The 23,184-nt window shown below is 40.8% G+C and overlaps 1 protein-coding gene across 1 annotated transcript in view; it reads right to left on the bottom strand.

The window, feature by feature from the left end:
* Window positions 1–23,184, bottom strand: part of HECW1 (HECT, C2 and WW domain containing E3 ubiquitin protein ligase 1) — a 174,457-nt gene that overhangs the window by 43,745 nt on the left and 107,528 nt on the right. The window contains exons 10-16 of the mRNA XM_086467608.1: window positions 18,552–18,702; window positions 14,293–14,420; window positions 11,939–12,060; window positions 8,910–9,095; window positions 8,191–8,325; window positions 1,752–1,857; window positions 1,459–1,555 (exon numbers count right to left, since the gene is read on the bottom strand). Of these exons, the coding sequence (XP_086323734.1) occupies window positions 1,459–1,555; window positions 1,752–1,857; window positions 8,191–8,325; window positions 8,910–9,095; window positions 11,939–12,060; window positions 14,293–14,420; window positions 18,552–18,702 (925 nt within the window). The remainder of the gene's footprint in view (window positions 1–1,458; window positions 1,556–1,751; window positions 1,858–8,190; window positions 8,326–8,909; window positions 9,096–11,938; window positions 12,061–14,292; window positions 14,421–18,551; window positions 18,703–23,184) is intronic.

Raw genomic sequence — 23,184 nt, 5'->3', positions numbered from 1 at the left:
ATAGGATCCTGTCAGCAGATTAGGACCATGGAAGACACAGATCTACACCCCAATCCATCAGTGTGTTCCTAAAGCATTGCAGCGTCCAAGAATATTTATTCTGGTGTCAGGTCAAAGGATTCTACTGCAAGTCAGGTATGTGCTTTAGTACCTTGCTGGGTGGGGCTGCAATGTATTGCAGAATCAAGCCATGTAAGAAACTAACATTTGTCTCCTGGGAGTTTGCTTAATACCTGCTGTATGAGCATTAGACAGTAGTGTGGGATCACTCCTGACCTAAGGTATAATCAAAGCAATGACCTGGAGGCGAAGGGCTCAATATCCTGTTACAAATCTCATTACGCACCAGTTAAGCTGTCCGGTCCCTATCGCTACTCAATTTTGTTCCCTGCTCAAAAGGAGATAAAAGCATCATCTGTTCTCTGAGAAATGAGAATTCAAAGTACAGCTGAGAAAAAAAAAATAGAACAATTTGATGGTGAAGATAAATTCTCAGTTACAGAAATGTACGTCTTGAATACTGGGAGCATTTTTCATTTGGTCTCCCTCAGTTTATTTGAATGTATTAAATCCTCCAGGAAGGAAGTCCATTGCACCTAAAGAACTCTTTGTCTGCCCTCACAGATAAACACCGAGTCAGTAAGTCTATCAGCAGAAACTGCACTGCAGACACCTGAAGGTCCTTCTCTTGCTCTTCCTTCCCTCCTTCGCCAGTCCCGCAGCTGCACTTTTTACTGCACGCCACAAACTAAACTCTTGGTCAAACTCTTAGCTGGTGCTCACTGGCATTGCTGAGGCTAACGCTAGCTTGGGTTCTTGGCCAAAACAATTAATTTAACCTTTGGAATTAGAATGAGTTTAAATTGTACTGGCTTTTAGTTCTGCCTTTTTTTTTTTTTTTTTAAACCTAATAGGAAAGGAATGGGCATAAGAAAAAGATACAATTTAATTACTTTGGAAAGGACTACCATTAAGTCATAAGTGAGAAGGATTAAAGACAGGAGTACAATCTACTTCATAACGTTCCTATTTCTTCATAAAATCTAGGGTGATTATGTCCATGGCATGGGTGTAAATCCAATCATGAGGTAAAATCCTGGTTCTGCTGAAGTTACTGGGGTTTTGCTGCTGACTTCCATCCAAACACAACTTTAACCCTATCTTCTGAAAACCAAAATGATAATTGTAGATGAAGACAGTTTCTGCTATTGAGTAGTACTTAGAATGGAAATTAGATATGTCCATAGTTATTTTGGTGGTTCTTACTTCTTGGGTGTCTGTAGAAAATAACTATAGTAACTACATAGATTCTGGTGGGCCACACCTACTCTTTAAGGGTGGCAGTTCCACATGGGGCCCAAGTTAGTCTTTTGTACTGTAATTACTAGAATTTGTTTTTCCCCACTACCAGAAGTCTTTCTTGGAACTTGGTTTCAGCAGTCTGGAAAAAAGCAGTACCTGAGTGCATGGTTTCTGGCCAAGCTGGGCTGACGCTCCTGTAGCATCTCAAAAATGTTGGGTTGGCGTAGAAATGCAACAATCTTGTCATTGTAAGCTGGAAAAGGAAAAAAAATACAGAGGCTTTATTTACCATTGAGGGGGCCTGGTCACGTCACAGTGACAGTGCAGGGGAACACTGACTACACTGCTAGTGAGGCAAGGGCAATATGAAGCAGTGCACGTGGTTGATGAGGAGTTCCAAAAAGCATCTTTGTGAGCACTGCTTTGAAAAGAAGAGAAACTTGGCTTACCCAGAGGTAACGTCTCGTGATGGTGCTGGTTTCGAATAGCTGTTACAAGACTATTGCCTGGTCTGGCCAACAGAGTAACTCCTCTGTTTCGAGAGACTTCAGAGGCCTACAACATCAGAAGAAAGGGAAAGAATGATCAAAACTGACTATCGGTAGCACATCAGTCAGTAAAAAGGTTTCTCATCTTTATTTTTGTGACCTTCAGAATGGTCCATGATGCTGACTGACTGAAGGACAGAAAGTCTGCATGAAAATTACATCTTTATACTTCAGCCAACTTAAAAAAGGCAGGTAATTCTGTGCTTCCAGATGGAGGGACACCATTATCCACAGCTATCATACCTCTTTGATGCTGCAGTGAAGGCACCAGAATCTAGAAGTAAATGCAAGTTAATAAAGGTATTGCAGTGCTGGAGCTCTCTGGTTCAATGAAAATGAAATCTCTGTAATACTGTACAGTCCCTTGTTCTAGCACAACTGCATTTACTTCAAGGTTTTTACAGCAACTTGAAAAAAGAAAAAACCCACAAAACTGTTCATTCAGCATCGTTGAAGGGAAATTTAATAGGGGAAATAACACAAGGAAGGTATATCTATGTAGATCACAGGACAGAAAAGGGCTATATCATCACAAAAGGTGTTGCCTAGCTTGCATAACCAGAAATAGAAGTTCAATTGTATACACTGAAAGAAGAACATAATCTGAAGATAAAAAGAGTAGTAAGAAAGAAATTTATCACTACCACTGAGACAGTTAATACCACTGTCCTAAACACAGTACCTAGCGAAAAGAATCATGTCAGAAAGGCAGATACATTAGAATGTGAGAAAACATTTAGGCATGAGGATATTAAAAGCCATACAATGAGGTCTTCAGTAAGTCATTACTTGCTGAGTGACTCTTTGGGGACTTGTGCAAGCTAAAGGGAACACATCTTTCTCTCATATGTGTTCCTCCGGAATACGGCCATGGTGAAGCCAACAGAGGAGCACTGCTACAAAATTAGTGTGAGGACACCCTGTATCAGGACAAATACGTTAGGAATTCCAGTTGCCATTCTTCTGGGCTAAGAGCTGCTCCTTTCTCACTGCACAAACTATAGTACTTGGCAACCGCTTCAGGAAGAAAAATTGCCCCTACTCCAACATTTTAAATGCTTAGCTCTGCATCCAGGCAAATGGTGCCAACCCATTTTCAGTAGTATGGCCAAATGTCAGGTCTTCCAACTGGATATAAATGAAAACTGAGAAGCTAAATGTGACTGGCAAGTTGCCTTTGGAGCACATAAAGCATAAAATATTTATATGTAACAAGATACCAGTCAATGCACTTGATACTTGTCAATACACAGGTTAAACAATGAAAAATCTTAATGATTCTAACCAAACCTACTGTGACTGAAAACACAAAACTGCTGTGAAAGTGCACGGTGAATGTTTTGTTCCATCATTCAATTACGATTTCACTTGCACTCATGTTACATTGGTATGCATCTGCCAACTACAAAAGAGTTATCCCAGTGTCAGGGAGAACAGTCAAACCTCCAGTATTTAATGGATTGATGTGCTAGCCTTGGTCCAAGCCTTTAAAAACAGGAAGGACTTTCAAGCAGGTCATCCACAATTCACTAAGTCCCTCTGTGCTGTGCTAAATCTTCTGCCTTTGTCTCCTTCTCACACAGCCATGGGCCCACTGACACTGCAAGTTTAGCTCAGGCTTAGGCAACTTTCGCCCCGTGATCCAGGCATCCACTCTGGCAGGCACCATGAGGCCTTTATGGCATTCATTCTATGCTATGGAAGAAGGAGGAAGCTTAGGTGCAAGAGGTGCCCTATAACCCACCGCCACAGTGGGCATGAAGCCCTTCTGGGAACAGCTGTTTCTTGGGCTGTCTGTGGGCAGTATAGTCAAGATCACACGCTGGCCCTGTTTTCGGTTGTATTAACGAGGATGTGTGGGACGGTGCTAAGGCGTTGTGTTGTGCTCAGCTCCCCCACTTCTGGCGATCAGGTGAGGATGCCTCTTCCCCAGCTCCTTGTAGAATGGACTTGTGTGGGAGTGCGGATGGTGCATGAGGCTGTTTTTAAGGGTGGTCTCTGACTCATCTTGACAGAGATAAATGCTGTGCCCTTGTTGCTACACACAGATTTACTGACCAGAAGACAGGAAGGGGAGAAAGGGAGGAGTAACTGGAGTTAAACACCCATCCCCCTCAAAAACTAGTACCAGTTGGTACTAGTTTGCTTATCACTTGGGAACTGAATGGTACTTCTGACCAGCCTGGGGCTGGATTCTCCCTGTGCTCATGTCACCTGATTATTTATTTTTTTTCTTTTGGCAAGCTTTCCACTGCTGCTGAGTTGTGTGCCTGAACACATTTCTCCTCAAGCAAGAATTCTGAAAGGAAGTATGTCTAGAGCCCGTGAAGAGATACCTTCACTCCCCGCTTCCCTTCCTCCCAGTTCTGGTTTAACAGCTGAAGTAATCTAGATGGTAAGGATCCAGTTCTGTATGTACCTTAACATAATAAATTGCACACCCTGTGGTGCTGTACTTCATCAGCATCATTAGCCATTGCTAACGCTGTGTTTGGATCATGGCCTTTACACATTTACACCTCTAAACAATTTTTCTCTGGCAACACAACAGGAAAATTCCCAGCCATCTAATTAACTTCCATTTTGCTAACACTCCTCTTTCCAATCTTTTAGCTAACATAGTACAATTGATTGCTCCAATTCAGTGTTTAATCACAATCCCCTTGTCTACTTCGACTTTCTAATTGAATAATTTAATTTAGATTAGTACATTATTCTCAAATTACAAAAAAAGTGACCCCTCTAATGATTTAGTGACCTGGTTCATCTAGCGCAGGGTAATCTGACAGATTTATGGCAGGGTTTAACAGCTTTGCAACTGATACTGGGATGTTGCAACCAGAGTGGAGAGTCCAGACTATCACAGGAGCCTTTCAATGATATAATACCCTTTCCTGGGTTTTATATCACTGCTGGATTTGAGAGGCTCCTGCCTATTTGAATTCTGCTACTTGCCTGTTGCGGTTTGGGTGAGTAAGGAGATTTATATACTGCTATATTCCAGTACCTCCTCTGCTTTTCTTGCTGCCTCCTTCTTTCTTCTTTTTGTCTTTAAAATCTCTACCCTGTAATCATACATGTTAATTTCCATTGCAGACGGGAAGTCCCTTCGGGGGAATGGAAAATGCTTCTGACCTGTTCTGTTTCTAGCAGTGGCAGAAGGAAATGAAGCACTTGGTGACCTGTGTTCTTTTAGTTACTGACGGCCAGTACAGCCACCTGAACTTTTCTTTCAAAAATCAGGTAACCAAGAGTAGCACCAACCACCTTCTGTGTTGATGTAAAAGACTGATACCCTTAAAGATGTACCACAAAAATCTGTGGCATTTTTGTCAAATTTACATAAAATACCATTTAATATTAAAAAAAATCTACTTAGGTGGTTATCAAGAGATTTTACAGCAGTCCTTCATTTAGGAGAACACTTCAACACGAAGAAAAGCATAAATATTACAGATTAATTTATGAAATAGATGCTTTCTTTCTTGGAAGAGGAAAATGGAGTACTATTATATGTATAGACAACTTTTTAAAAACACAGCCCACCATACAGAGATTACAGGAAAAAAGGGCAGTTTTAATCTCTGCTTGGCCTGCTAATAGTTGGGGTAGGCCTTGAATAAATGTACTGGGAAGGAGCAGCCAGCCTGCTACAGAAGCTGTGCAATTGCTATTTCTATTCTCTACTGAGAATAAATGTTAAATGTCATAAAGCAAAAAAACCTGCCATATTTGAGAAAGCATATTTTTATGTTCCAGTTCCATGAAGGAGTTTTAAAAGTACATCTGAAATACTAAAAAATCAGTTCTTTCTTAGTATTGCAAGGCATTCTGTTGAACACCACAGATCATTAGGCAGGAATCAAGGCCACATTTTGATAAGCCAAAAGGATTTAGAAGATTCATGGATGTCATGGAAGGCATGGCAAGAGATCATCATTCTTACTTCAACACCATAACTATTCACTGTACCGCCCCTGGCCAGGGAACTTGAAACCTTGTTGGTTACTTAAGACAAAGCTGACTTTTAGAATATGTTTTGGCCTGGAAGTATGAAGAAAGTATGGAGATCCAATGCCCACATAATCATTAGCTCCTATGGTTAACTGTTCTCACTGAATTTCAACCCTGCCTTATTTTGATTGGTGTGGCTTTTACTACCAAAACCTAATTCTTGTAATGCCTGTCCTCTCCTAGATTAAACAGATCTTTCTATCAATTTTCTAAGAATTCTGGACATTACATTTTTTGTCTGCTATTGATTACTGAGATCACAATTTCTTAAAACCATAATGATATATTTATGATGACTCAGCTAAGAGCTATCGCTAAGTGTGTGAAGCTGGGCTATTTCTTTTTTCCCACTTTGGGCTCATCTGCCTATGATTTTCGTCTGCTCTTTCTTCAACTGATCACTCAGTGTCACAGAGTCCCTGGAAAGCCCACACGACACTGGCAACTCATTTCGGCACTTGGGCAGGATGTCAGGTCTGTGTGCCAATGCAGGAGGTAGAGTTTTTCCTCTCATTACCCTGTCTCTCTTCTATACCCTCTCTGGCCTCCACAAGCAATCATGTTTGAAGCTGCACTGTTCTGCTCTCCTTCAGGCTCACTTGACATCTGTACGTAATGTTCAAAACTGGTGGTTGTCTTTCTTGGTCCTTCATACTGTCCTGGTGACAGACTCCAGAGGCCACACCATCTGCTCAGCAAAGAAACCAGCTGGACTGCAGACAGCTGACACATGGCCAGGACAAAGCCCAAAGTGTGTCCCTACAGACATGATTTATAGGACAAAAGCACATCCAAATATACTTGGAAGAAATGGCATGGAACATGCGGCTTTCAATAAATGGGCTGAGCTGCAAAGGATTGAATCTTCTCCTTGTAAATGGTGGGCTTTTAGGCACTGATCCATAGTCCTTGGAAATCAATGGGAGTCCTTCCAGTGAAGCAGCAGATACTTCCAGAGGGGAAGCTACCAACTATGACAAGGGTGCAGAAGCACTGTGGGACCCAGGCTACCAAGACTGAGAGATGAAGGTGCCAGCACTGATGACTCCTCAGGCAGAAGGCCCCATTTCAGTGGCTCATCACGCCAAATCAGTGGCCTCAATGAACAGTGTACCATTTCCCCAGAGAATCAGTACTCAAAAGTATTCAACGCTTTTCGCTTACTTCCTTGTGCCAGCCTTGCCAGCACTTGCAACACCAAGTGTATTTTTGGGGTTAGGTCACCTGAGTTGCTCAGCAGTGTTTCTGTCCCCGACATGGTGAATTTGTAAGCAAGGCCCAGGCAAGCATGGGACCAAACACGAATCACCATGCAGGTGACATTCACATCAATAATTCAGTCACAACAACAACACTAAACTGCAGGCGGTTGGCAGATGTAAGTTGCTAAGTTGGTGGGAAGGTATGATTGAAACAGATCCATGGATACACTTTTATCTTCAGAAAACACGTTGCCTTATTCACCCAAGATGGGGAAAACTTACTCAAGCTACTCGTGCCTGGTCTGCCTTTGTTCCTGAAGTACTGACCTCACACCCTAGTCAGCTCCTGATCCCAGCCCCATTTGGCAGTGGGAGGTGTTCAGACTGGTCCTGCTGCAATGAATTTTAATGTTAATTTCATAAGCATTTCTCCGGATGTTTTTATGGAAGAGGAAGATCCTTTGGCCATAAATCATGTCTACTCCTATTCAGCTTCAATTGTTACAAATCTTCAACTGTATGGATTTGCTATACGAAGAATCTGACTGCTGGTACCTTTTTCTCTTTAAATCAACAATACAAACCCAGGATTTACACTTCCATCAATCCTGCCCGTGGCCCTCAGTAATAAATATCATCCCATGAAACACAGGAAAGATGTTTAAGGTGACTGAAAGCCAGGGAAGCAAACCTCAACATACATTACTACACTGCTGCCAGGGAGTATATTTTTTTCAGAGCACAGTGTCACAGTGAGGAATGAAGAAACATATGAGGCTGCTGAAGTATCAGGCTATAAAAATAATGAATGACTTGACTTTACTAAAGCAAGACTAGGATGTCAAATAGGGATTCCTCTTTTAAAATCTATTCTGCAATCATTTCACTTTGGTTATTTAATCTTACTTGTTTATTATTTTATTCTGAAAATGGTCAAAATATAACCCTTCATTACCAGCAATCTCTGAGATAAATGCTTCAGAAAGAAAAAAAATCCCTTATTTCATCTGGAAGATAAAAATCCACAAGACAGACTGTTTAAAGGCATTTCAAAGAAAAGAAGTGCTTTTAATTCTGCAAAAGCTTGGTGTCAAAAGTAGCTGTATTGATACTAGCACCGTTACCTCTCCAGCACTGTAGCTACGAAGTCGCTGAAGATGTTGCCTGTGAGTCAGGTGATTAGGGAGACGACCATTCTGCAGTGGGATCCTGGGATCTATGAAAGTGGTAGCACGGCTATTGTGGTCAACGAAGAAAGACTGAAACACATAGGAACAATGTTTTTTTGTAAGAAGACTGCCACCACTGTGATGGTATTGTGGGATCACGAAGTGAAAACCACTGGCAATTGCATGTCAGAAATACCCTGTTTAGGCACAGTGGAAGGTATCTGAAAACAACAGGACTTTCCTAGTCAAAGCTAGAATAGCTTTTGGAAAATACCTGAAGCTATGTAGGTCAAAATCATGTGTAATGGCCAAGATAGAAGAGAATAAATGGAGAAGACTACTTTAGCCTATTTGGTGGTTCCAGAAGTCACTCAGCAAAGCTTCATTGGAGGTACGGACACTAAGCCAAATTTTGCAGTCATGACAGATCTAACCTCTGACTTAAACTTTTTTGTTAGTCCAAGGCTGCCTTGGCTATGGTGTGATATGCCACAGAAAGCTGTTGGGTCATCACTATGCTTCAAAACATCTGTTCTTGAAGCTTTTTTTCTGCTTCTAAACTAACTCTGCTTGCGTTGCTCACCAATTTTGAGTCAAGAAGGAAGGAACCTTTAGTAATCATGCAGACTCATGTGCTGTGTTAAATAAGTGATTAGTTTTGTTGGCACTCTTACCTTGCCCTGCTGGTCCGTTTTTATCTCCCAGCCACGAGGAAGCTCCAGTCGGGTATCAGCAAACATGTTGATAAAATTTACCAGGTCTCTGTTGTGCTGATAGCGCTCAAAATTACGAGCATCTCTACGGATCTTCAGAATCATATGCTTCAAGCAGGTGCTGTTAGTGAAGACTCGATAGGCACTCTATGAGATGGAAAACCAGTTCTGATGTCAGAAAAACATATTTCATTATTTCATGGGACACATGCCCGAAGAACTGAAACAAATCCTGTAAAGAGTCAAGAATCATTTCCATCTCATTGTTTTGATTTGAATGACTATTTTACACCAATGCCTAGAATTAAGAAAGACAACCTGGAAACATCCCACACATCACACACAGTTAGCTTGTGCATAAACTGCCTTTCTAATGCTCTCTAAAAAGATGGTCAGCTAAACCACCGTACACTCAAGGTGCATGTGCAGCTGGGCCTATTTCCTTGCTTTCACTGGTCAACAGAAACACTGCTTGTGTGACTGGATGATGACAGAGAGATGCAAAGACAGCAGTATACATGTATTTACGCTATAATTCAAATCAAGATGCATGTGATAGGATTAATGAACTTAAGAGGACTGCAGTGCAGATGTCTACATCTAACCTTGCTACCTTATTTATAGTCACTTTATAGCCACAGGACAGAAACAAGACACTTTCCATTGTCTATTTTTGGAAGATAAGAATCGTTTCCTGAAACTGAGTATTTGTTTCTGCAGTGACTACAAAGCATGTCAGATGGAGATGTTTTCATGAACCAGATGAACACCACCCCTCAGGCAGCTAGTTGTATCTCATAGAGGGCATTAAGTACACCCCTTCGAGGAACGAGCCCTGATGCAGTTCTGAGCGAATCAGTGCTGATCTGGTCACAGAATAAGGGCCAAAGCGAACTATGTTTGTTACCACAGTGTATTCGATGACAGAGCACCACAAAATAGACTTGTGGTGGCAACACTTTTTCTCATCCACAGGCTACTCTTGGGGTCTGTTCCTTCAGAGAAAAAGCTCCTCAAGACAGGGTAGGAAACTTCACAAAAATCTGCAACCCTTCTGAGTATTTCACTGGAAAGAAAATGAGGACATTGGTTCTGCTGGTCAGTCCAAGAGATTTAATTACTTACCAGAGTAACAAAGGATCACTGGAGGACTTGAGTCTCCAGCGAAGTGAGGCCCAGTGGGCACACCTGTAATCCGTCCAAAGAATCTTACCCAACAGCTTTGAATTCTCAATTTCTGTGTACTTTTAATGCATTTTAACCACTATAATGCAATAAAACATTTACAAGTATTATCTTTATTATGTGAGAATTTATCGTGATGGTAGCACCGAGAAGAGAATACTCCCTGCAACACAGAGTCCCTAATTATGGCAAGGGTTGGTAAATGTTATGAAATCGCAGAGATATGATCTCTGCCCTGAAGATATGACCTGGTTATAACGCAGGAAAGCTTCATGGTCACAAATTGCTAAGATCCCAGCACACTCCATAACAGAAGTTGTATTTTGATCTAATGTGTGTTTAATGACTGTCTGAGCATCTCTTAGCTGCACTAGGGAAACAAAAAAAGTAGTTTTAGCCCTCCATGGAAATAAAATATCTGAAAAATGAGAGCCTTTCCCTTTTAATTCTAACTGCTGGATAACATTTTCCAATCCCAATTTCACTGGCATAATTAATAGTTGAAATCTTAATAGGGGTTTGTGGTTAAAATACTACAACTGTGTTAAGCCAAAAGTTATGTGGGCCATTATTTCTGTACAAGTGGAATCAGTATGACCATTTGACAGATGTTTCAATGGATTATTCTGGCTCTCATATTAGGGACAACTTTATAAGCTTAAACTGAAAGCCTCTCTTGTTTTTTTTTATTTCAATGAGAAATAAAATTGGGATTCAGTCTCTTGTGAGCCATTCCTTACATCACTATGGAATCAGTTGCTCATTTTGCCAGCAACGGGGCAGGATGAAAATAATATCGCTCCCAACTATAAATCACCATTTATCACCCTGTCAATGGAAGAAATTGTGTGCACTCCGTAACCTTGTTCAGGTAACGTCAGATGAGTCAATATATCCCTTCCTCTGCAGGATTTCATGGGCTGTAATCTCTGGCAGATGCTTGGAGATGGACAGCTGGCTTCAACCCACCAAGCACCACAGCCAAAACTTGATGCCTGTAGTTAGCTGAAGACCTGTGCTGAGGCAACTCCTGAAGTGTTTTAATTTCTTTTCCTTTCAGGAAAGAAAAGTCAACCCTACCCAGAAACAGATGACTTTCCAAATATTCAGGAGTCACGTGTAGATGCCTAGCTGAACTACTTTCAGGATACGGAAAACGAGGGCTGCATCTCCTTGTGAGATTTCCCTATCTGCTTCCTCCTGGTTGACTTATCACTACATTTTTTTTTCTACTGCACACCAGGTTTGCAAGAAAACATGCAGATTTATTGCATTAATGGAAAAAAAAAGTTATGCAAATTTTGAAAATTCATTTTCATTCTTTATTTTTTCCAAAATAGCAGCACTGTCTCAAATCAGTATTTCTTTCACTGCATTATGCCCACCTGCTTCTTGAGAGTGCAAACTGCATGAGTTAATAATTTTTTCCCTCTGTTTCTCTGAGACTTGGTGGTATCTGAGCAAGATTTCTCCGTAACATGGCTTGAAAGGCAACAACCTCACTCCCTGCAGCAACAGACAACAGAACCAACTAGGCCGAAACCAAGGGTTCCTGCTTATTCTGGAAGGATAACATTAATGAGCTTCTCTGTACCAGGGAACTCCTTGTGTGAGGCAGAATCCCAGCAAGAGACTCCTTGAAGCAGCCTGCCTGTACTGTCCCCAACCTGGTCTGGTGTTCAGAAGGGACAACTCAGCCCCGAGTCACACAGTTCAAATTCACTATGCATTCTCCCCTAAGGCCTGGGGCGCAGCATTTGGATTCAGAAATCAGTAGTGCGAGAGAGCAAAACATAATTACTCACATAGTTTGCATGCAGCACAGTGAAGAACTCGGGATTGGTGATAAACTTCACAGCTGGAGACTGCAGCAACAAGGTGATTTTTTGAGAATTCACAGGAGAAAGGGAACCTTCCCTCCTAATCTCTGGACAAAAAAAGAGCAGCAAAATCATATTAACATTGTGGCAAGTACAGTCTATTATTTAACCTTTAAAAAATGGCTGCAAAAGTGACAGTATAAAAAAGTCACCATCCTGCCCAATGCACCTGCCTTCTTTGTATTTCCAAGACAAGCCTGCTGGCAAACTGGTGGATGTTCTCCTTATGGTTAGTGGTGCAGTGCTTACAGTAGCAGGGCAGGAGTTGGATGCTTTTCTGTACTGTGTGTTATAAAACTCTGTGTCATATCTCTACTGCTGTCTCTAAATATGTGACCACAACAGTTTTTACCAGTTGATGTCTGGTTCAATACTGTCACCTAGACCCTGAGTGGTTCTCCCCACTGCTGATTTTAGAGAGATCTGACTTCCCAGTCCAGCCTGAGGGGTTTACCAGCAGAAAGCATTTGGTCACAAGACAGGGTTAAGAAAACCCCCTGCTCAGCCACTCACACTTACGCTGGTGCTGCAAAGCACTGCCCTTTACTTGTAATTGCATTATTTTTGGGAAATCCATGGTTTTGGGGGCTCGTAGGGTAAAGAAACAAAAACAGACACAAAGGGATTATTTTTAATCTGTATCATGAAGCATAGGAGCAGAACTGAGCATTTGAGAATGTAACTGTAGAGGTGGGAACTCTTGACCTTCTACAGCCAGCAGAAAAATGCTTCCTACCATAGAATTATGGCTTGAGTGTGCAGTTCTGGCATTTTCAAAGAGAAGACAACTTTTATTTGCAGTCCAAGGAAATTGGATGCAGATGTCACAAACAGAATAAATATAGATTCCCATTTTTTTTTCTTATCAATTATCACTTTTTTTTTTTCTTCCTGCTAGACACATCATATTATTTTATCCACTTAAAACTGCAGACTGGATCCATTGCTGGAGTTAAATTGATTTATACTTATTTAAAAATCTGAATTAATGTGCCTAAATTGTATTCCTTTCTGAAATGTTTCATTTAAATTAAAAAGCAAATAGCAAATGTATCATACTGCAGCTTTTTCTTATTCTAGTGTGGTTTACATCACCCTTGATCTTTTAATTCTTGGCATTTTATACAATATTGACTTTTTCGCCTAAAAGCAAAGCAATAATCTATAGCAAAAACCATTTCCTAATCACTTAAGATGACATGTATCACCCTTGTTACCTCTTCGGGGTTAAACCAAAGAAGTGAATGTTACGTAACAAATTGAGCTAAATACTTCCTGGTAGCAATTTCTATTAAATTACTATTTTATTATATAAGCTATGATAGTAAATGATCATACATATTACAATTAACGTCTACATTACTTACAATTTAAATACTAATAATACAATGTATACCTGATTTCCATTTCAACTGCTAACAGAGAGGAGTGGGCTCTCCCTATAAGATCCAGTGTAGGTAAAAGGCTCCCATAAATTGAAATACGAAGGATTGCAAGGAAGCTTTGAATATCAAACATTAGCTTGAAAACCAATTTTGACCAAGAATGTTTAACAACATCTAACAGATCAGGAAAACAAACAGGCAAAATTGAGTATTTTTCTACACTTATTCAAAAAAAAAGAAGTTCACTATTTCCCTATGTAATTCTTCCTATTCAACCTGGAACATTAAGAAAATTCAAGCAGATGTGTTGGTTCTTTCCCTTTGCACGAAGGGAAACAAAGTGATTTTTCAGGCAGATCAGTTCTCTGCTCTGGTATGGGGTCAGTGATGAGCAAAAAGACAGCTGTGCCTCTCTCAGCGGCAGCCCGCACTTAGACCAGCTTATAGCTATCATAAAATTGTAGCTTTAAAACACAAGCATTTCATACTCAATGCCAGGGCCACTGCAAGTGTGGTAGTACAGAAGCCATGCCCAGAGAGAATAAACTGCAGTGCCCCAAGATAAAAATCACACTGCAGCAAAAATAAGACAGTGCTGTTTTTGGAACTACTAAGGTGAATAAAAGCCAGCTGTCATTTCCATTTTAATTTCAAATAGGCTTTTACTAAAGTAAAAATGCTTTGTCACTCTTAGGAGTTGTTAAGAAAGAACTAAGGCCTTTGTATTAGCTTTGTACCTGCAGCTTCAGGTCTAAACCTCTTTTCTTTTAATTAATTTTGCAACCTGATATAATAAGGTTCCCATCTCCCGTGGAAATGCAGATTTCCCCATAACTGAATGCCATCACTGACTGGCACTGAACGTGCCACTTAATAGCTTTTTTCCCCCCATACCTGAGCTTGGCTGGGAAGGCTCTGCCTCAGAGTCACTTCCTCCTCCAGTGGGAACTCTCTCCACCCTGTTTAGTACAGCATCGTCTTCAGTCCGCTCTGTTGCAATAGTTCGCTGGATATTTTGATATCTACATACATCCAGAGAAAGGAATGACATGCTCTAGTTAACAGAAGAGCTTTCTGGTGCTTTCTACCTTAACAATCAGCACTGGTTTTGAATGGTTCCAATACTTCAATCCAGCATATGACAGCGCAAGAGCACACCCGACTCTTCCCCTTCAACTGATGCAGCTACTCACACTTGGGCCAACCATTACTCTGCAAATATGGCATGTTGCACTGACTAACGAATAGCTACAGAGGGTGCAAAGCAAGGAATACTCAAAGGGCAACTTAAGAGAGGTATTTAGGCTACAGGTTGCTATTAGGCTTGCCTTTACAGCATCTGGACATCTGGAACCTAAAACTCCTGGTGGATCATTGATCTTCCTCTCATTTAGTCTTATGTTAGCATAACTAGTGAAGTAAGGATCAATCCTGCAATGCACTGAGTACCCTCCGGTCCTCCTTATTGCAATATTGGATGCACATGCTCAATCCTAAAAAGGTGAAGGCTGTTCAGAGTGTTCATGAAATGCTTACGACGATACCGCACGGCCATCAGTTCGGTACACTCCCATTTTAGTAGGCAACACGGAATGTAAACTAGCAGGGAGCGTGACCTCAAAATTGATACGACAGCCACAGAAAAGTAGAATAGGATGTAATACGTGAGCTGAGTGAACAGCGTGAGGACCCAAGTGTTACGTGCATTTTTGGAAATCAGTGGGATTTTGCATCTAGCTTGGGTGGTGATTAGTTGCAGAACAAGGAAGAGGAAACAATATAGAGATAAGCAAACAACAGTGAGGAGGATGACAAAAGAAAATTCTGAATAAAAAACCTATGAATGCCTTAAGAAAACTATAATGTTATGGAACTAATTGCCACACTAGTTGATGTCACTGGGACTGACCCTGGTCTTAGAGATGAGCCCGATCCTAAATACTTTACCAGATCAGGAACAAAGTATATAGCCTGCTGTTGGAATAACCTGAAGCGTTCTGAATTTGCACTACACGAAACAAATTCTAGTTACCTCATTCAGTTACATAGACAGATGAGTAAGATGAGAGATCAAGATTTCTTTGGTTCTACTGGCAATCTGTGAATACAGGTCTTGTATACCGAATAAGAAAATGTATTTTATATACAGAGGGAGAAAGAAAAGAAAAAGAAAGCATAAGGAGAAAAAGAAAGAAAGAAACAGAAAGAAAAGGAAAGAAAGAAAGAAAATAGGCTCTCAATTATTTTAATCAATTTTTACTCCACGTCAATATTTTTAATCCTTATTTCTGGATAGCATTTCCATACTTATATAAAACAGGATGGCTTTACTGTCTGCATTTAATCTGATCCAGCATTGTTTGTCTCCCATTTTCCTGACTTACACTCTTTTTTCTTTCCTCAGCTCAAGTCCTGACTTATTTTACAAATTCTGACAAAAGTTCTGAGAAATTTTACTTTCTTGCTTTCTCCCTATTTGTTAATGCACACTTTATTCCACTTCTAGTGCCTCAAAGTGACACGGGATCATTAAAGACAAGCAGTTAGGATTTGGCTTTTACATCTCTCAACAGACATCATCTCCAGTAGCTCACTGCAACCCAACCTTGGGCAGAAAGGCTGGAGATAATTAAGAAAAATAATTAAAGTTTTAATTGGTTTATGCTAAACTTCCACAGTACTTTGTGTCCCCCAGTACTCAAAGTCATTTGAAGCTACATTTAGTGTGTATTTGGACAGTTTAAGTAAACATCCATCTTTACAAGGAAATTCTGATGGCAACAGCATGAATTTTCTGCAGTTTTAAACCCTCTTAGACCCAACATTTTACATTTTCATTCACTTGACTGCAGGCAATTGAATGAACTTTCCATTCCAGTACTGGAGGAGTTTTACAACACCCACATGCAACAGAAAGGGGAAAAAAAAAGTAGTTCCTATAATCAAGGAATATAAGCACACATATAAAAAACCCTTGTAGCTTCAATTTAATTAGATAGTAGAAAATCCCTATTGGCAAACCTCGAAGAGTAACACTAGCTGTACGCCAACGAAAGGCTACACTTTTCTTTTGGGCCTCAATACTATAAAATCATCTTATATAAATACCAGAAAAGGCCAAAGTAATTGGAGAAAACATTGAAAGTGCAAAAGTCATGGGAATGCCTCTGGAAATTTGTCTCCTTTCAAAGTGATTTGTCAAATAAATGGAGGTTAAGAAATACCACACTGTGGCTGTCTTAACTATTATGGTTATAATTTCTTATGTTACTTATCACCTTTAAACTAGTGCAAAGACAAGCCTAGATATACATATGCTGCAAAGCATCTTTCCAACCAAGCTTGAACAAGCGCTTGTTATCTGCTTCGCTAACAAGTAAGCAAGTCAGGTAGTGCTGTAGAAAGCAAGTCTTTAAAATAAGAAGTATGGATGTCTCTTTGGAGTTTGTGCAACACCTGGATTCCAGTTTTGCATTCCCTGTATCCTCAAGTGGCTAGTGCAGCTAACTGGGAGCACAGAAGGAAAGCAAGATTAGGCTCAACCACAGCTATGGTGTTTTTTTCAAGCTGAATTTCCAACATTTTGTGGTTTTGGCTGGGCTGAAAATACCAAGCTTCCTTGTAATATTTTGGTCTTTCCATTCCCTTCCACAAATGAAACCAGAAAGCTGAAAAGTGAGTAGATTGGTTTAGAAAGAAAAGTCAACGAGTTTTTTCAAACTGCTAAGGGATTTTGAGTCCAAATTTTGTTTCAGGTTAGAGCAAAAGTTCAGGCTGCTGCTAATTCTTTCAGCAAGGTCTATGTCTGTTGTTGCCTCACCTAAAGTGATTCTCAGCTGGGTTTGCTAAAGAATATTTCAAATAACGAAGTCTGAAATACAACAAAGCAGCATTTCTAAAAGGAGTGCTTAAAACAAAGCCCGGTCCTCCACAGTGCCGATGATAACCATTTATGAAAAGTGGTTTTCCTCACAATCCTGCAATCTGGAGACATGAAGTATTTGAAATTAGCTTTAGGACAACAATAATTAAAAAAATTATAACAGCTGGGTTGAAAATACAAAAATGACTTGCCATAATGAATTTTGGTGAAAAAAAAAGGAGAACTTCTTCAAGAGCATGTTGATGATCAACTTCAGTCACAAAACAACCACCTTTAAGAAGGTTGGTTTGCTCTCCACAAGTTACATGAACTTTCTAGTTGTTATCATTCAGGGCCGACTTCTCCTTACACACAGTAACTCCCAAACTATTCTGCACTCTGTACTTTGAAACTCTGCATCCTTCTCTCAGCTGCAGATCTTTCTCTTAGCACAGAAAAAAAAAAGACCAGAAAACTTTTGTGGCATTACATGCTATAATTAGAATATAATTTTAGTTTTGCTTGTCTTTTTCTGGAAACCATATCATTACAGTAAGCAGGAAATGAAAAAAAACTCCTTTGCTGAAGTAAAAAAGGAAGATTCTTGACCAACTGTTTATTTTGTCTCTTTCCTCTTAAATTCAGTCTGAAAAAGCAAGCATAAGAAAGAAATGATAAACAAATCTATGTGTGGACTAGTCAAACAAAGGGAAAATATGCGCCATGTTAAGAGATGCCTCAGCAGATCTGTCTACGTCTAGAAACAGGTACAGTTCTCTTAAGAGCAGTGCTCTGCCCTGGAATAGGAGACAGACTTTTCAACAGGCCTAATTAGCTTGAGTAAAAATGCCACACTGATATGGCAACTCTATCTCAGTAACAGTCTGCTCAGAAACCTCTGCAATGTAGTACAAGATGCCAACCCATTGTTACCACTCTTACACTTAAAATAGCAAAAGCGGCTCCATCTTTTGGAAGAACACTCCCGTCTCTTCTGGGAGACAGTTCAAAAAAGTTTTCCAAAAGCTTCCTCTTGCTGTTTGAAATATTTGGCAACATCTTTCACTCACCAGCACCTCTCATGTGGGCAAGTTTCGGTACCGGACACCCACACCAGGAGGCTGAAAGAGATTAGCAGTGGGGACAGGAACGTGTACATTGGACTTGGACAAGGAGAAAAGACAAATCCTTAGGGAGCCCATGTGATGCACTGGGGAAGGAAGGAAGCTACTGGGGCAGTGTGGAAAAAGGGGAGCACAGATCTCAAGGGAATACAGGCGCAAATGCTCACCGCCGGTTCAGCTGCTCCATTTGCTGGATGGAGCCAGACCTGTGGATCCCATCTGGCGTTGCTGCTGCCGTGGGGCGCTGCCACGTGGTGGTTCGGTTGACATGATCAACGTAGAATACCCTCCCATGGCTGTCTATCCGAGCTTCCCAATCTAGGGTTGGAAAAAAAGGAAGGGGTGATGCTGTCAGTGTGATGCCTTCCAGAAAACCTAAGCGTGGGAGATACATATACACACACATACATGTACACAGACAGAGTAGATACACACGAGACATACTATATATAGTCTACATGTGTGCAACATGTATTATGTGTACATATTCAAAGTATACATTCAAACGTGTATATCTACTATGTGCTTGTCTCTATATATGTATATGCAGTATATGCATATACATAAACATTTCACACAAAGCACATAGATAGTCTATGGAATTCACTACCACAGACTATGAAAAACAAGTGACATAGTGGCTACATTTTTTAAAGGGCCGGATAATTTTACAATTAGTAATACTAATTGGCTGGATTCATTGCAGGTCAGGGTAGCCACACAGAACCGACCCTCAGTAGAAAACTGAGCTAATAAGCTCGGTTACATCTGAGCTAATATGGCAAATCCCATGTTTTCTTTTTTGCTGTGTTTCAGAACACACATGTTTCATTCTCTCTTTTTTAGAAAGTGACTTGGAGGGATACCATACAGCAATTATAAAGGCTTCTCTGAAAACTCATCACAGCCTGGTTGGACATATCCTTAGAAATCTCTAGACAGATAAGTATCAGAAATCTATTACTCTGATGAATGCCAACTAGATTGAAACTTTGCAGCGTAATATTGAGCCTTCCATCACTATTGTTTCTTGCTAATGTTTATGTTGTCCCATGATTGAAAACTAAAAGTTATTTGGTATATGATGGCTTGTGGAAAATGGTAATGTTGATTAAAAAAAGTGTTGGAACAGGAGAAATTCGGAAGTGAGTCGGCTAGCAAAGCCACATATCAGATTGGCTGGAATGTATGGAGTAGTGACATAAATTAGACTTCCTAGCTTCACGTTTCTACATAAATCATCAGCTGATGATATATCTATATAAATATATGCACATACTTTCTACATGTGTTTATATACAAACCTCACATTCACACACAAATGCACATAGCGCCATTATTGTTGGGGGCAAACATTTCCTTATTCCCATATTCTTACAATGATACCCTCCTCCCTGATGAGTCCACTCCTTCTTCTACGGTTTTCTACGATCAAATTCAGGATCAGCTGGATTTCATACTTTTATGTATTTTATCTCCTGCTTTCTAAGAGCAGGACTGAAGTTGTACGTCTTCCAGCTGTATCTGGAAACCTATCCCTCACGAGCAGTTCCCATCCCCTGAATGCTGGCCCAGGCTAAACTCAGTTCCCATATCTGGGCTGGTCCCAGCTAAGCGTAGGCTGTCTGAAGTCTATGGCTGGCTGCCCCTGACATTAAATCCACAAACCATAAAAGGTGGGCACTAGGAGTCCTTGGAGCAATTTTATGTAAGACTTCAAAACAACAAGAGCCATATGCACATGCATTTCTTCTTTCAGAGCTGACTGTAAGTACCTCAGTCCTTATAGACACAAAATCTACAGTCACACCACAGGTACACACACAGTGTCTCTCACTGTGGACATCACTATGTAATTTTAAGGAGAGGACTCTCTCTTCTTCCCACCAAGCAGAGTTTCCCAAGGATGTTGTAGCTGTTTCAAGAACAAGTTCACAGCCTTCTGAAAACAATGTCTAAAACATAAGACAGTGAAAACCAGCACATCAAGTACAACAGATGCACATTGAAGGAAATTAGACTGACACATAAAGCAAGCCAAAGGCCAGACCCTTGCTGAGCACGCTGTCACCAGTGGCAGGTGTACCACCATGGGCGGGGAATGGTCCTTCTGGAGTTATGCATTATCTGCAATACCCTCACAGAAATAATCTTGGCCACATCAAAGGTGACATGATGTACCTTAACATCACAAAGATCTATTGTCTGTCAAAGGACAAATCCTACCTCTCACCCCACACTATTGTAGTAACATGTACAAGTTGAGAATAATAAAGGTCAATGGATAATTAGAAGCTTGTAGGCAATGCTGTAGATTAGACAGTCTATGGTAGACACCAACTGGACATATTGGTCTGAAGCCTGCTGATGGACACAGAGTAAGAATACTACGACCCAATTCCACAGTCAAACAAGGGCTTCTAGTAATCCAGCCCAGCGCACCACTGATTCTAGAGGCTACATTGCAGTCTCTCTCTAATTAAATGCAACTCAGAGGTCCTAAGCTCCTAAATGTAATATGTAGAAATCTAGGAGCAACGAAACTTGTCCAGATCTTGGAGGTCAAGTGAAAACATTGGGTCAGGATCACGCAGACCGGATTACAACTCCAGGAAGTCTGTCTCTGTTGGATGTATCAGACATCCTTGCAACAGCATTGCTAATCGGCGGAACAACTGTCCTTCTGGTCACCAGGGAAGGCTGTCAGAGGGTGGCAAGGTGCCGACACTTTTATTGAACACAGGTGGCAGGTGCACTTTCTGCCTTCTCACAAGCCAACCTGTAAATCACGCAAGTCACTGAAACTGCATATGATACCAGATTTGTGGACAGATGGATGGATCACAGAGACGCGATCAGGCTGACAGGCGAACTGACAGACAGAACTCTGCTTCTGAGCTGTGCTCAAGTCCCTTCATGCTACTTCAGGGGCATAAGTGATCTAGGAAGCTGCTAAATCTTCTCTGGGTCTTTTGTTAGTTTTTCAGGCAAAATAAACTGTGACTACAACAGAGACTAACCTCCACCTAACCTTCACAGCAAGAGCATGCTGGAGCACAGGTTGTGGATAGGACAGCACTGGTTCTGTTCTCCAGCGATCCCCCTCCATCAGCTGAGTCATAATTTACAGCAGCCTCTGAAATGGCTCTGATTTATATCAGAGGATGCAACTTCTTCTGGCAGGACCATAATCCCAGCGGGGCAAAGTAAATACACTTTCTCCTTTGAAGCTCAGCCACACCTTCGGCAAAGAGCAGCTCTGAACTGGGCACATGTATTTTCCTTGGCTTCAGTTCTGCAGGGTTTCCAGCAGTACTAGAGAACGTGTGCGTAACAAGGGGTAACTATTAATGCCATCATGAGGCCATACAAACTGTGCAAATCTTCTGTCAATCTCATATAGGCCCTAACATTTAGACTGGTCTTTATGACATTCCTATATAAATAATGACTCTGTTCTACCTTACTTCCCTAAATAAAACTTTCTGAAATTAAATTTCCTCCCTGAGACCAACTGTTGTGGGGTTATGATGAAACAGTTATTCAGAAAACTATTCAAAAGAGAAAGAAGACTGTCCATAAGAATCTCCATGATCGAAGTAAAACCAGTCAACACTGAACTTGCAGCACTGGTAAATTATCTTCAGCTCTACTCATGGACAGAAGCTACTGCTGTATGTGGGAAGCCAGGTTTGACCATGTAACTCAGTGATATTGAATGCTAGAAGAAACATTTATAGACTAAGGCTATAGTTTTAATTTTGATACTACCTTAAAATATCACATAGTTTTTGGAAACAGGCTTCCTAGGTGATATTATCCAATTCAACTTTTTTGCCCCCCCAAATTAACTTAGTACAGTCTGTTCCTATTAAGATCAATATATTCAAGCCCACAGTGTCAGCCTTTATTGTAAAAATGATGTCATATGCAAATGCTAAAATAAAACCCTACAAAGGGCTATCACTTCTGTACTGTATCATCACACATTGCATTTTATGGCCTTAAACCCTGTTGTGAAAGTACTTGTGAAAACCAATGGTGGAAATACTTGCCTTTTGAGTTTAATGACAAGAAAGGGGAAAAATGTATTAAACTAGCAATGGAAGAACACGGAGGAGATTCACAGTATGTTTTGTTTACCTGAGCTGGTGTCAGCGTCCTATCATTCAGTCATTTAACCGGGAATGTGCCCTATTCACAAAGTGTTGAGGTAAGAGTGGGAGGAAGATGAATACTTGCCTGTTACAGAGGTAACTGTTCCCAGTTCATCATTCACTGGCAAGCCACAGTGGGACTCTAACGAGACTTCACTGGACTAAAGGCATTTGAACCATTCATGCTACTGTGCAGCTGACCAGCATCGGGGCTATTTTCAGCTTAGGGAATACTGACAGCATGGTTGGTAAATGATGAATTATTTGTCAAGGACATCATAGGCCAAATAATTGTGTTCCCTTCTTGGGCTTTGAAGAAAACAGAGTGCTTTGTTTATACGCCTCGTAGTTTTTCTGAGGCATTGTACGTTTTAGGTTGTTAAATCACGTGCTGAAGTTGAAAAGTGATAAGCAGCATGTTGCAGGGCACAGAGTGCGCTCTGCCGGGCACTTAATGCCAATGCAAACAGCGGGATCCTCCAGGAATACACAAAGGAAAGGCTACAGAGATGAGTGAAAACATCTCCTGCAGTTGATTCAGTGGTAAAAATCCCGTATTATCATCTCATCCCTGCTAATCGATCATGCCACTTAAAACCCTCTCCTTTCTATCCAACGAACTGCAGACACCATTACAGTCCAT

Source organism: Leptosomus discolor, chromosome 7 (genome assembly GCF_034619465.1).
Source record: "Leptosomus discolor isolate bLepDis1 chromosome 7, bLepDis1.hap2, whole genome shotgun sequence".
NCBI classification, from domain to species: Eukaryota; Metazoa; Chordata; class Aves; order Leptosomiformes; family Leptosomidae; genus Leptosomus; species Leptosomus discolor.
This window is presented reverse-complemented; position numbering and strand designations above follow the sequence as displayed.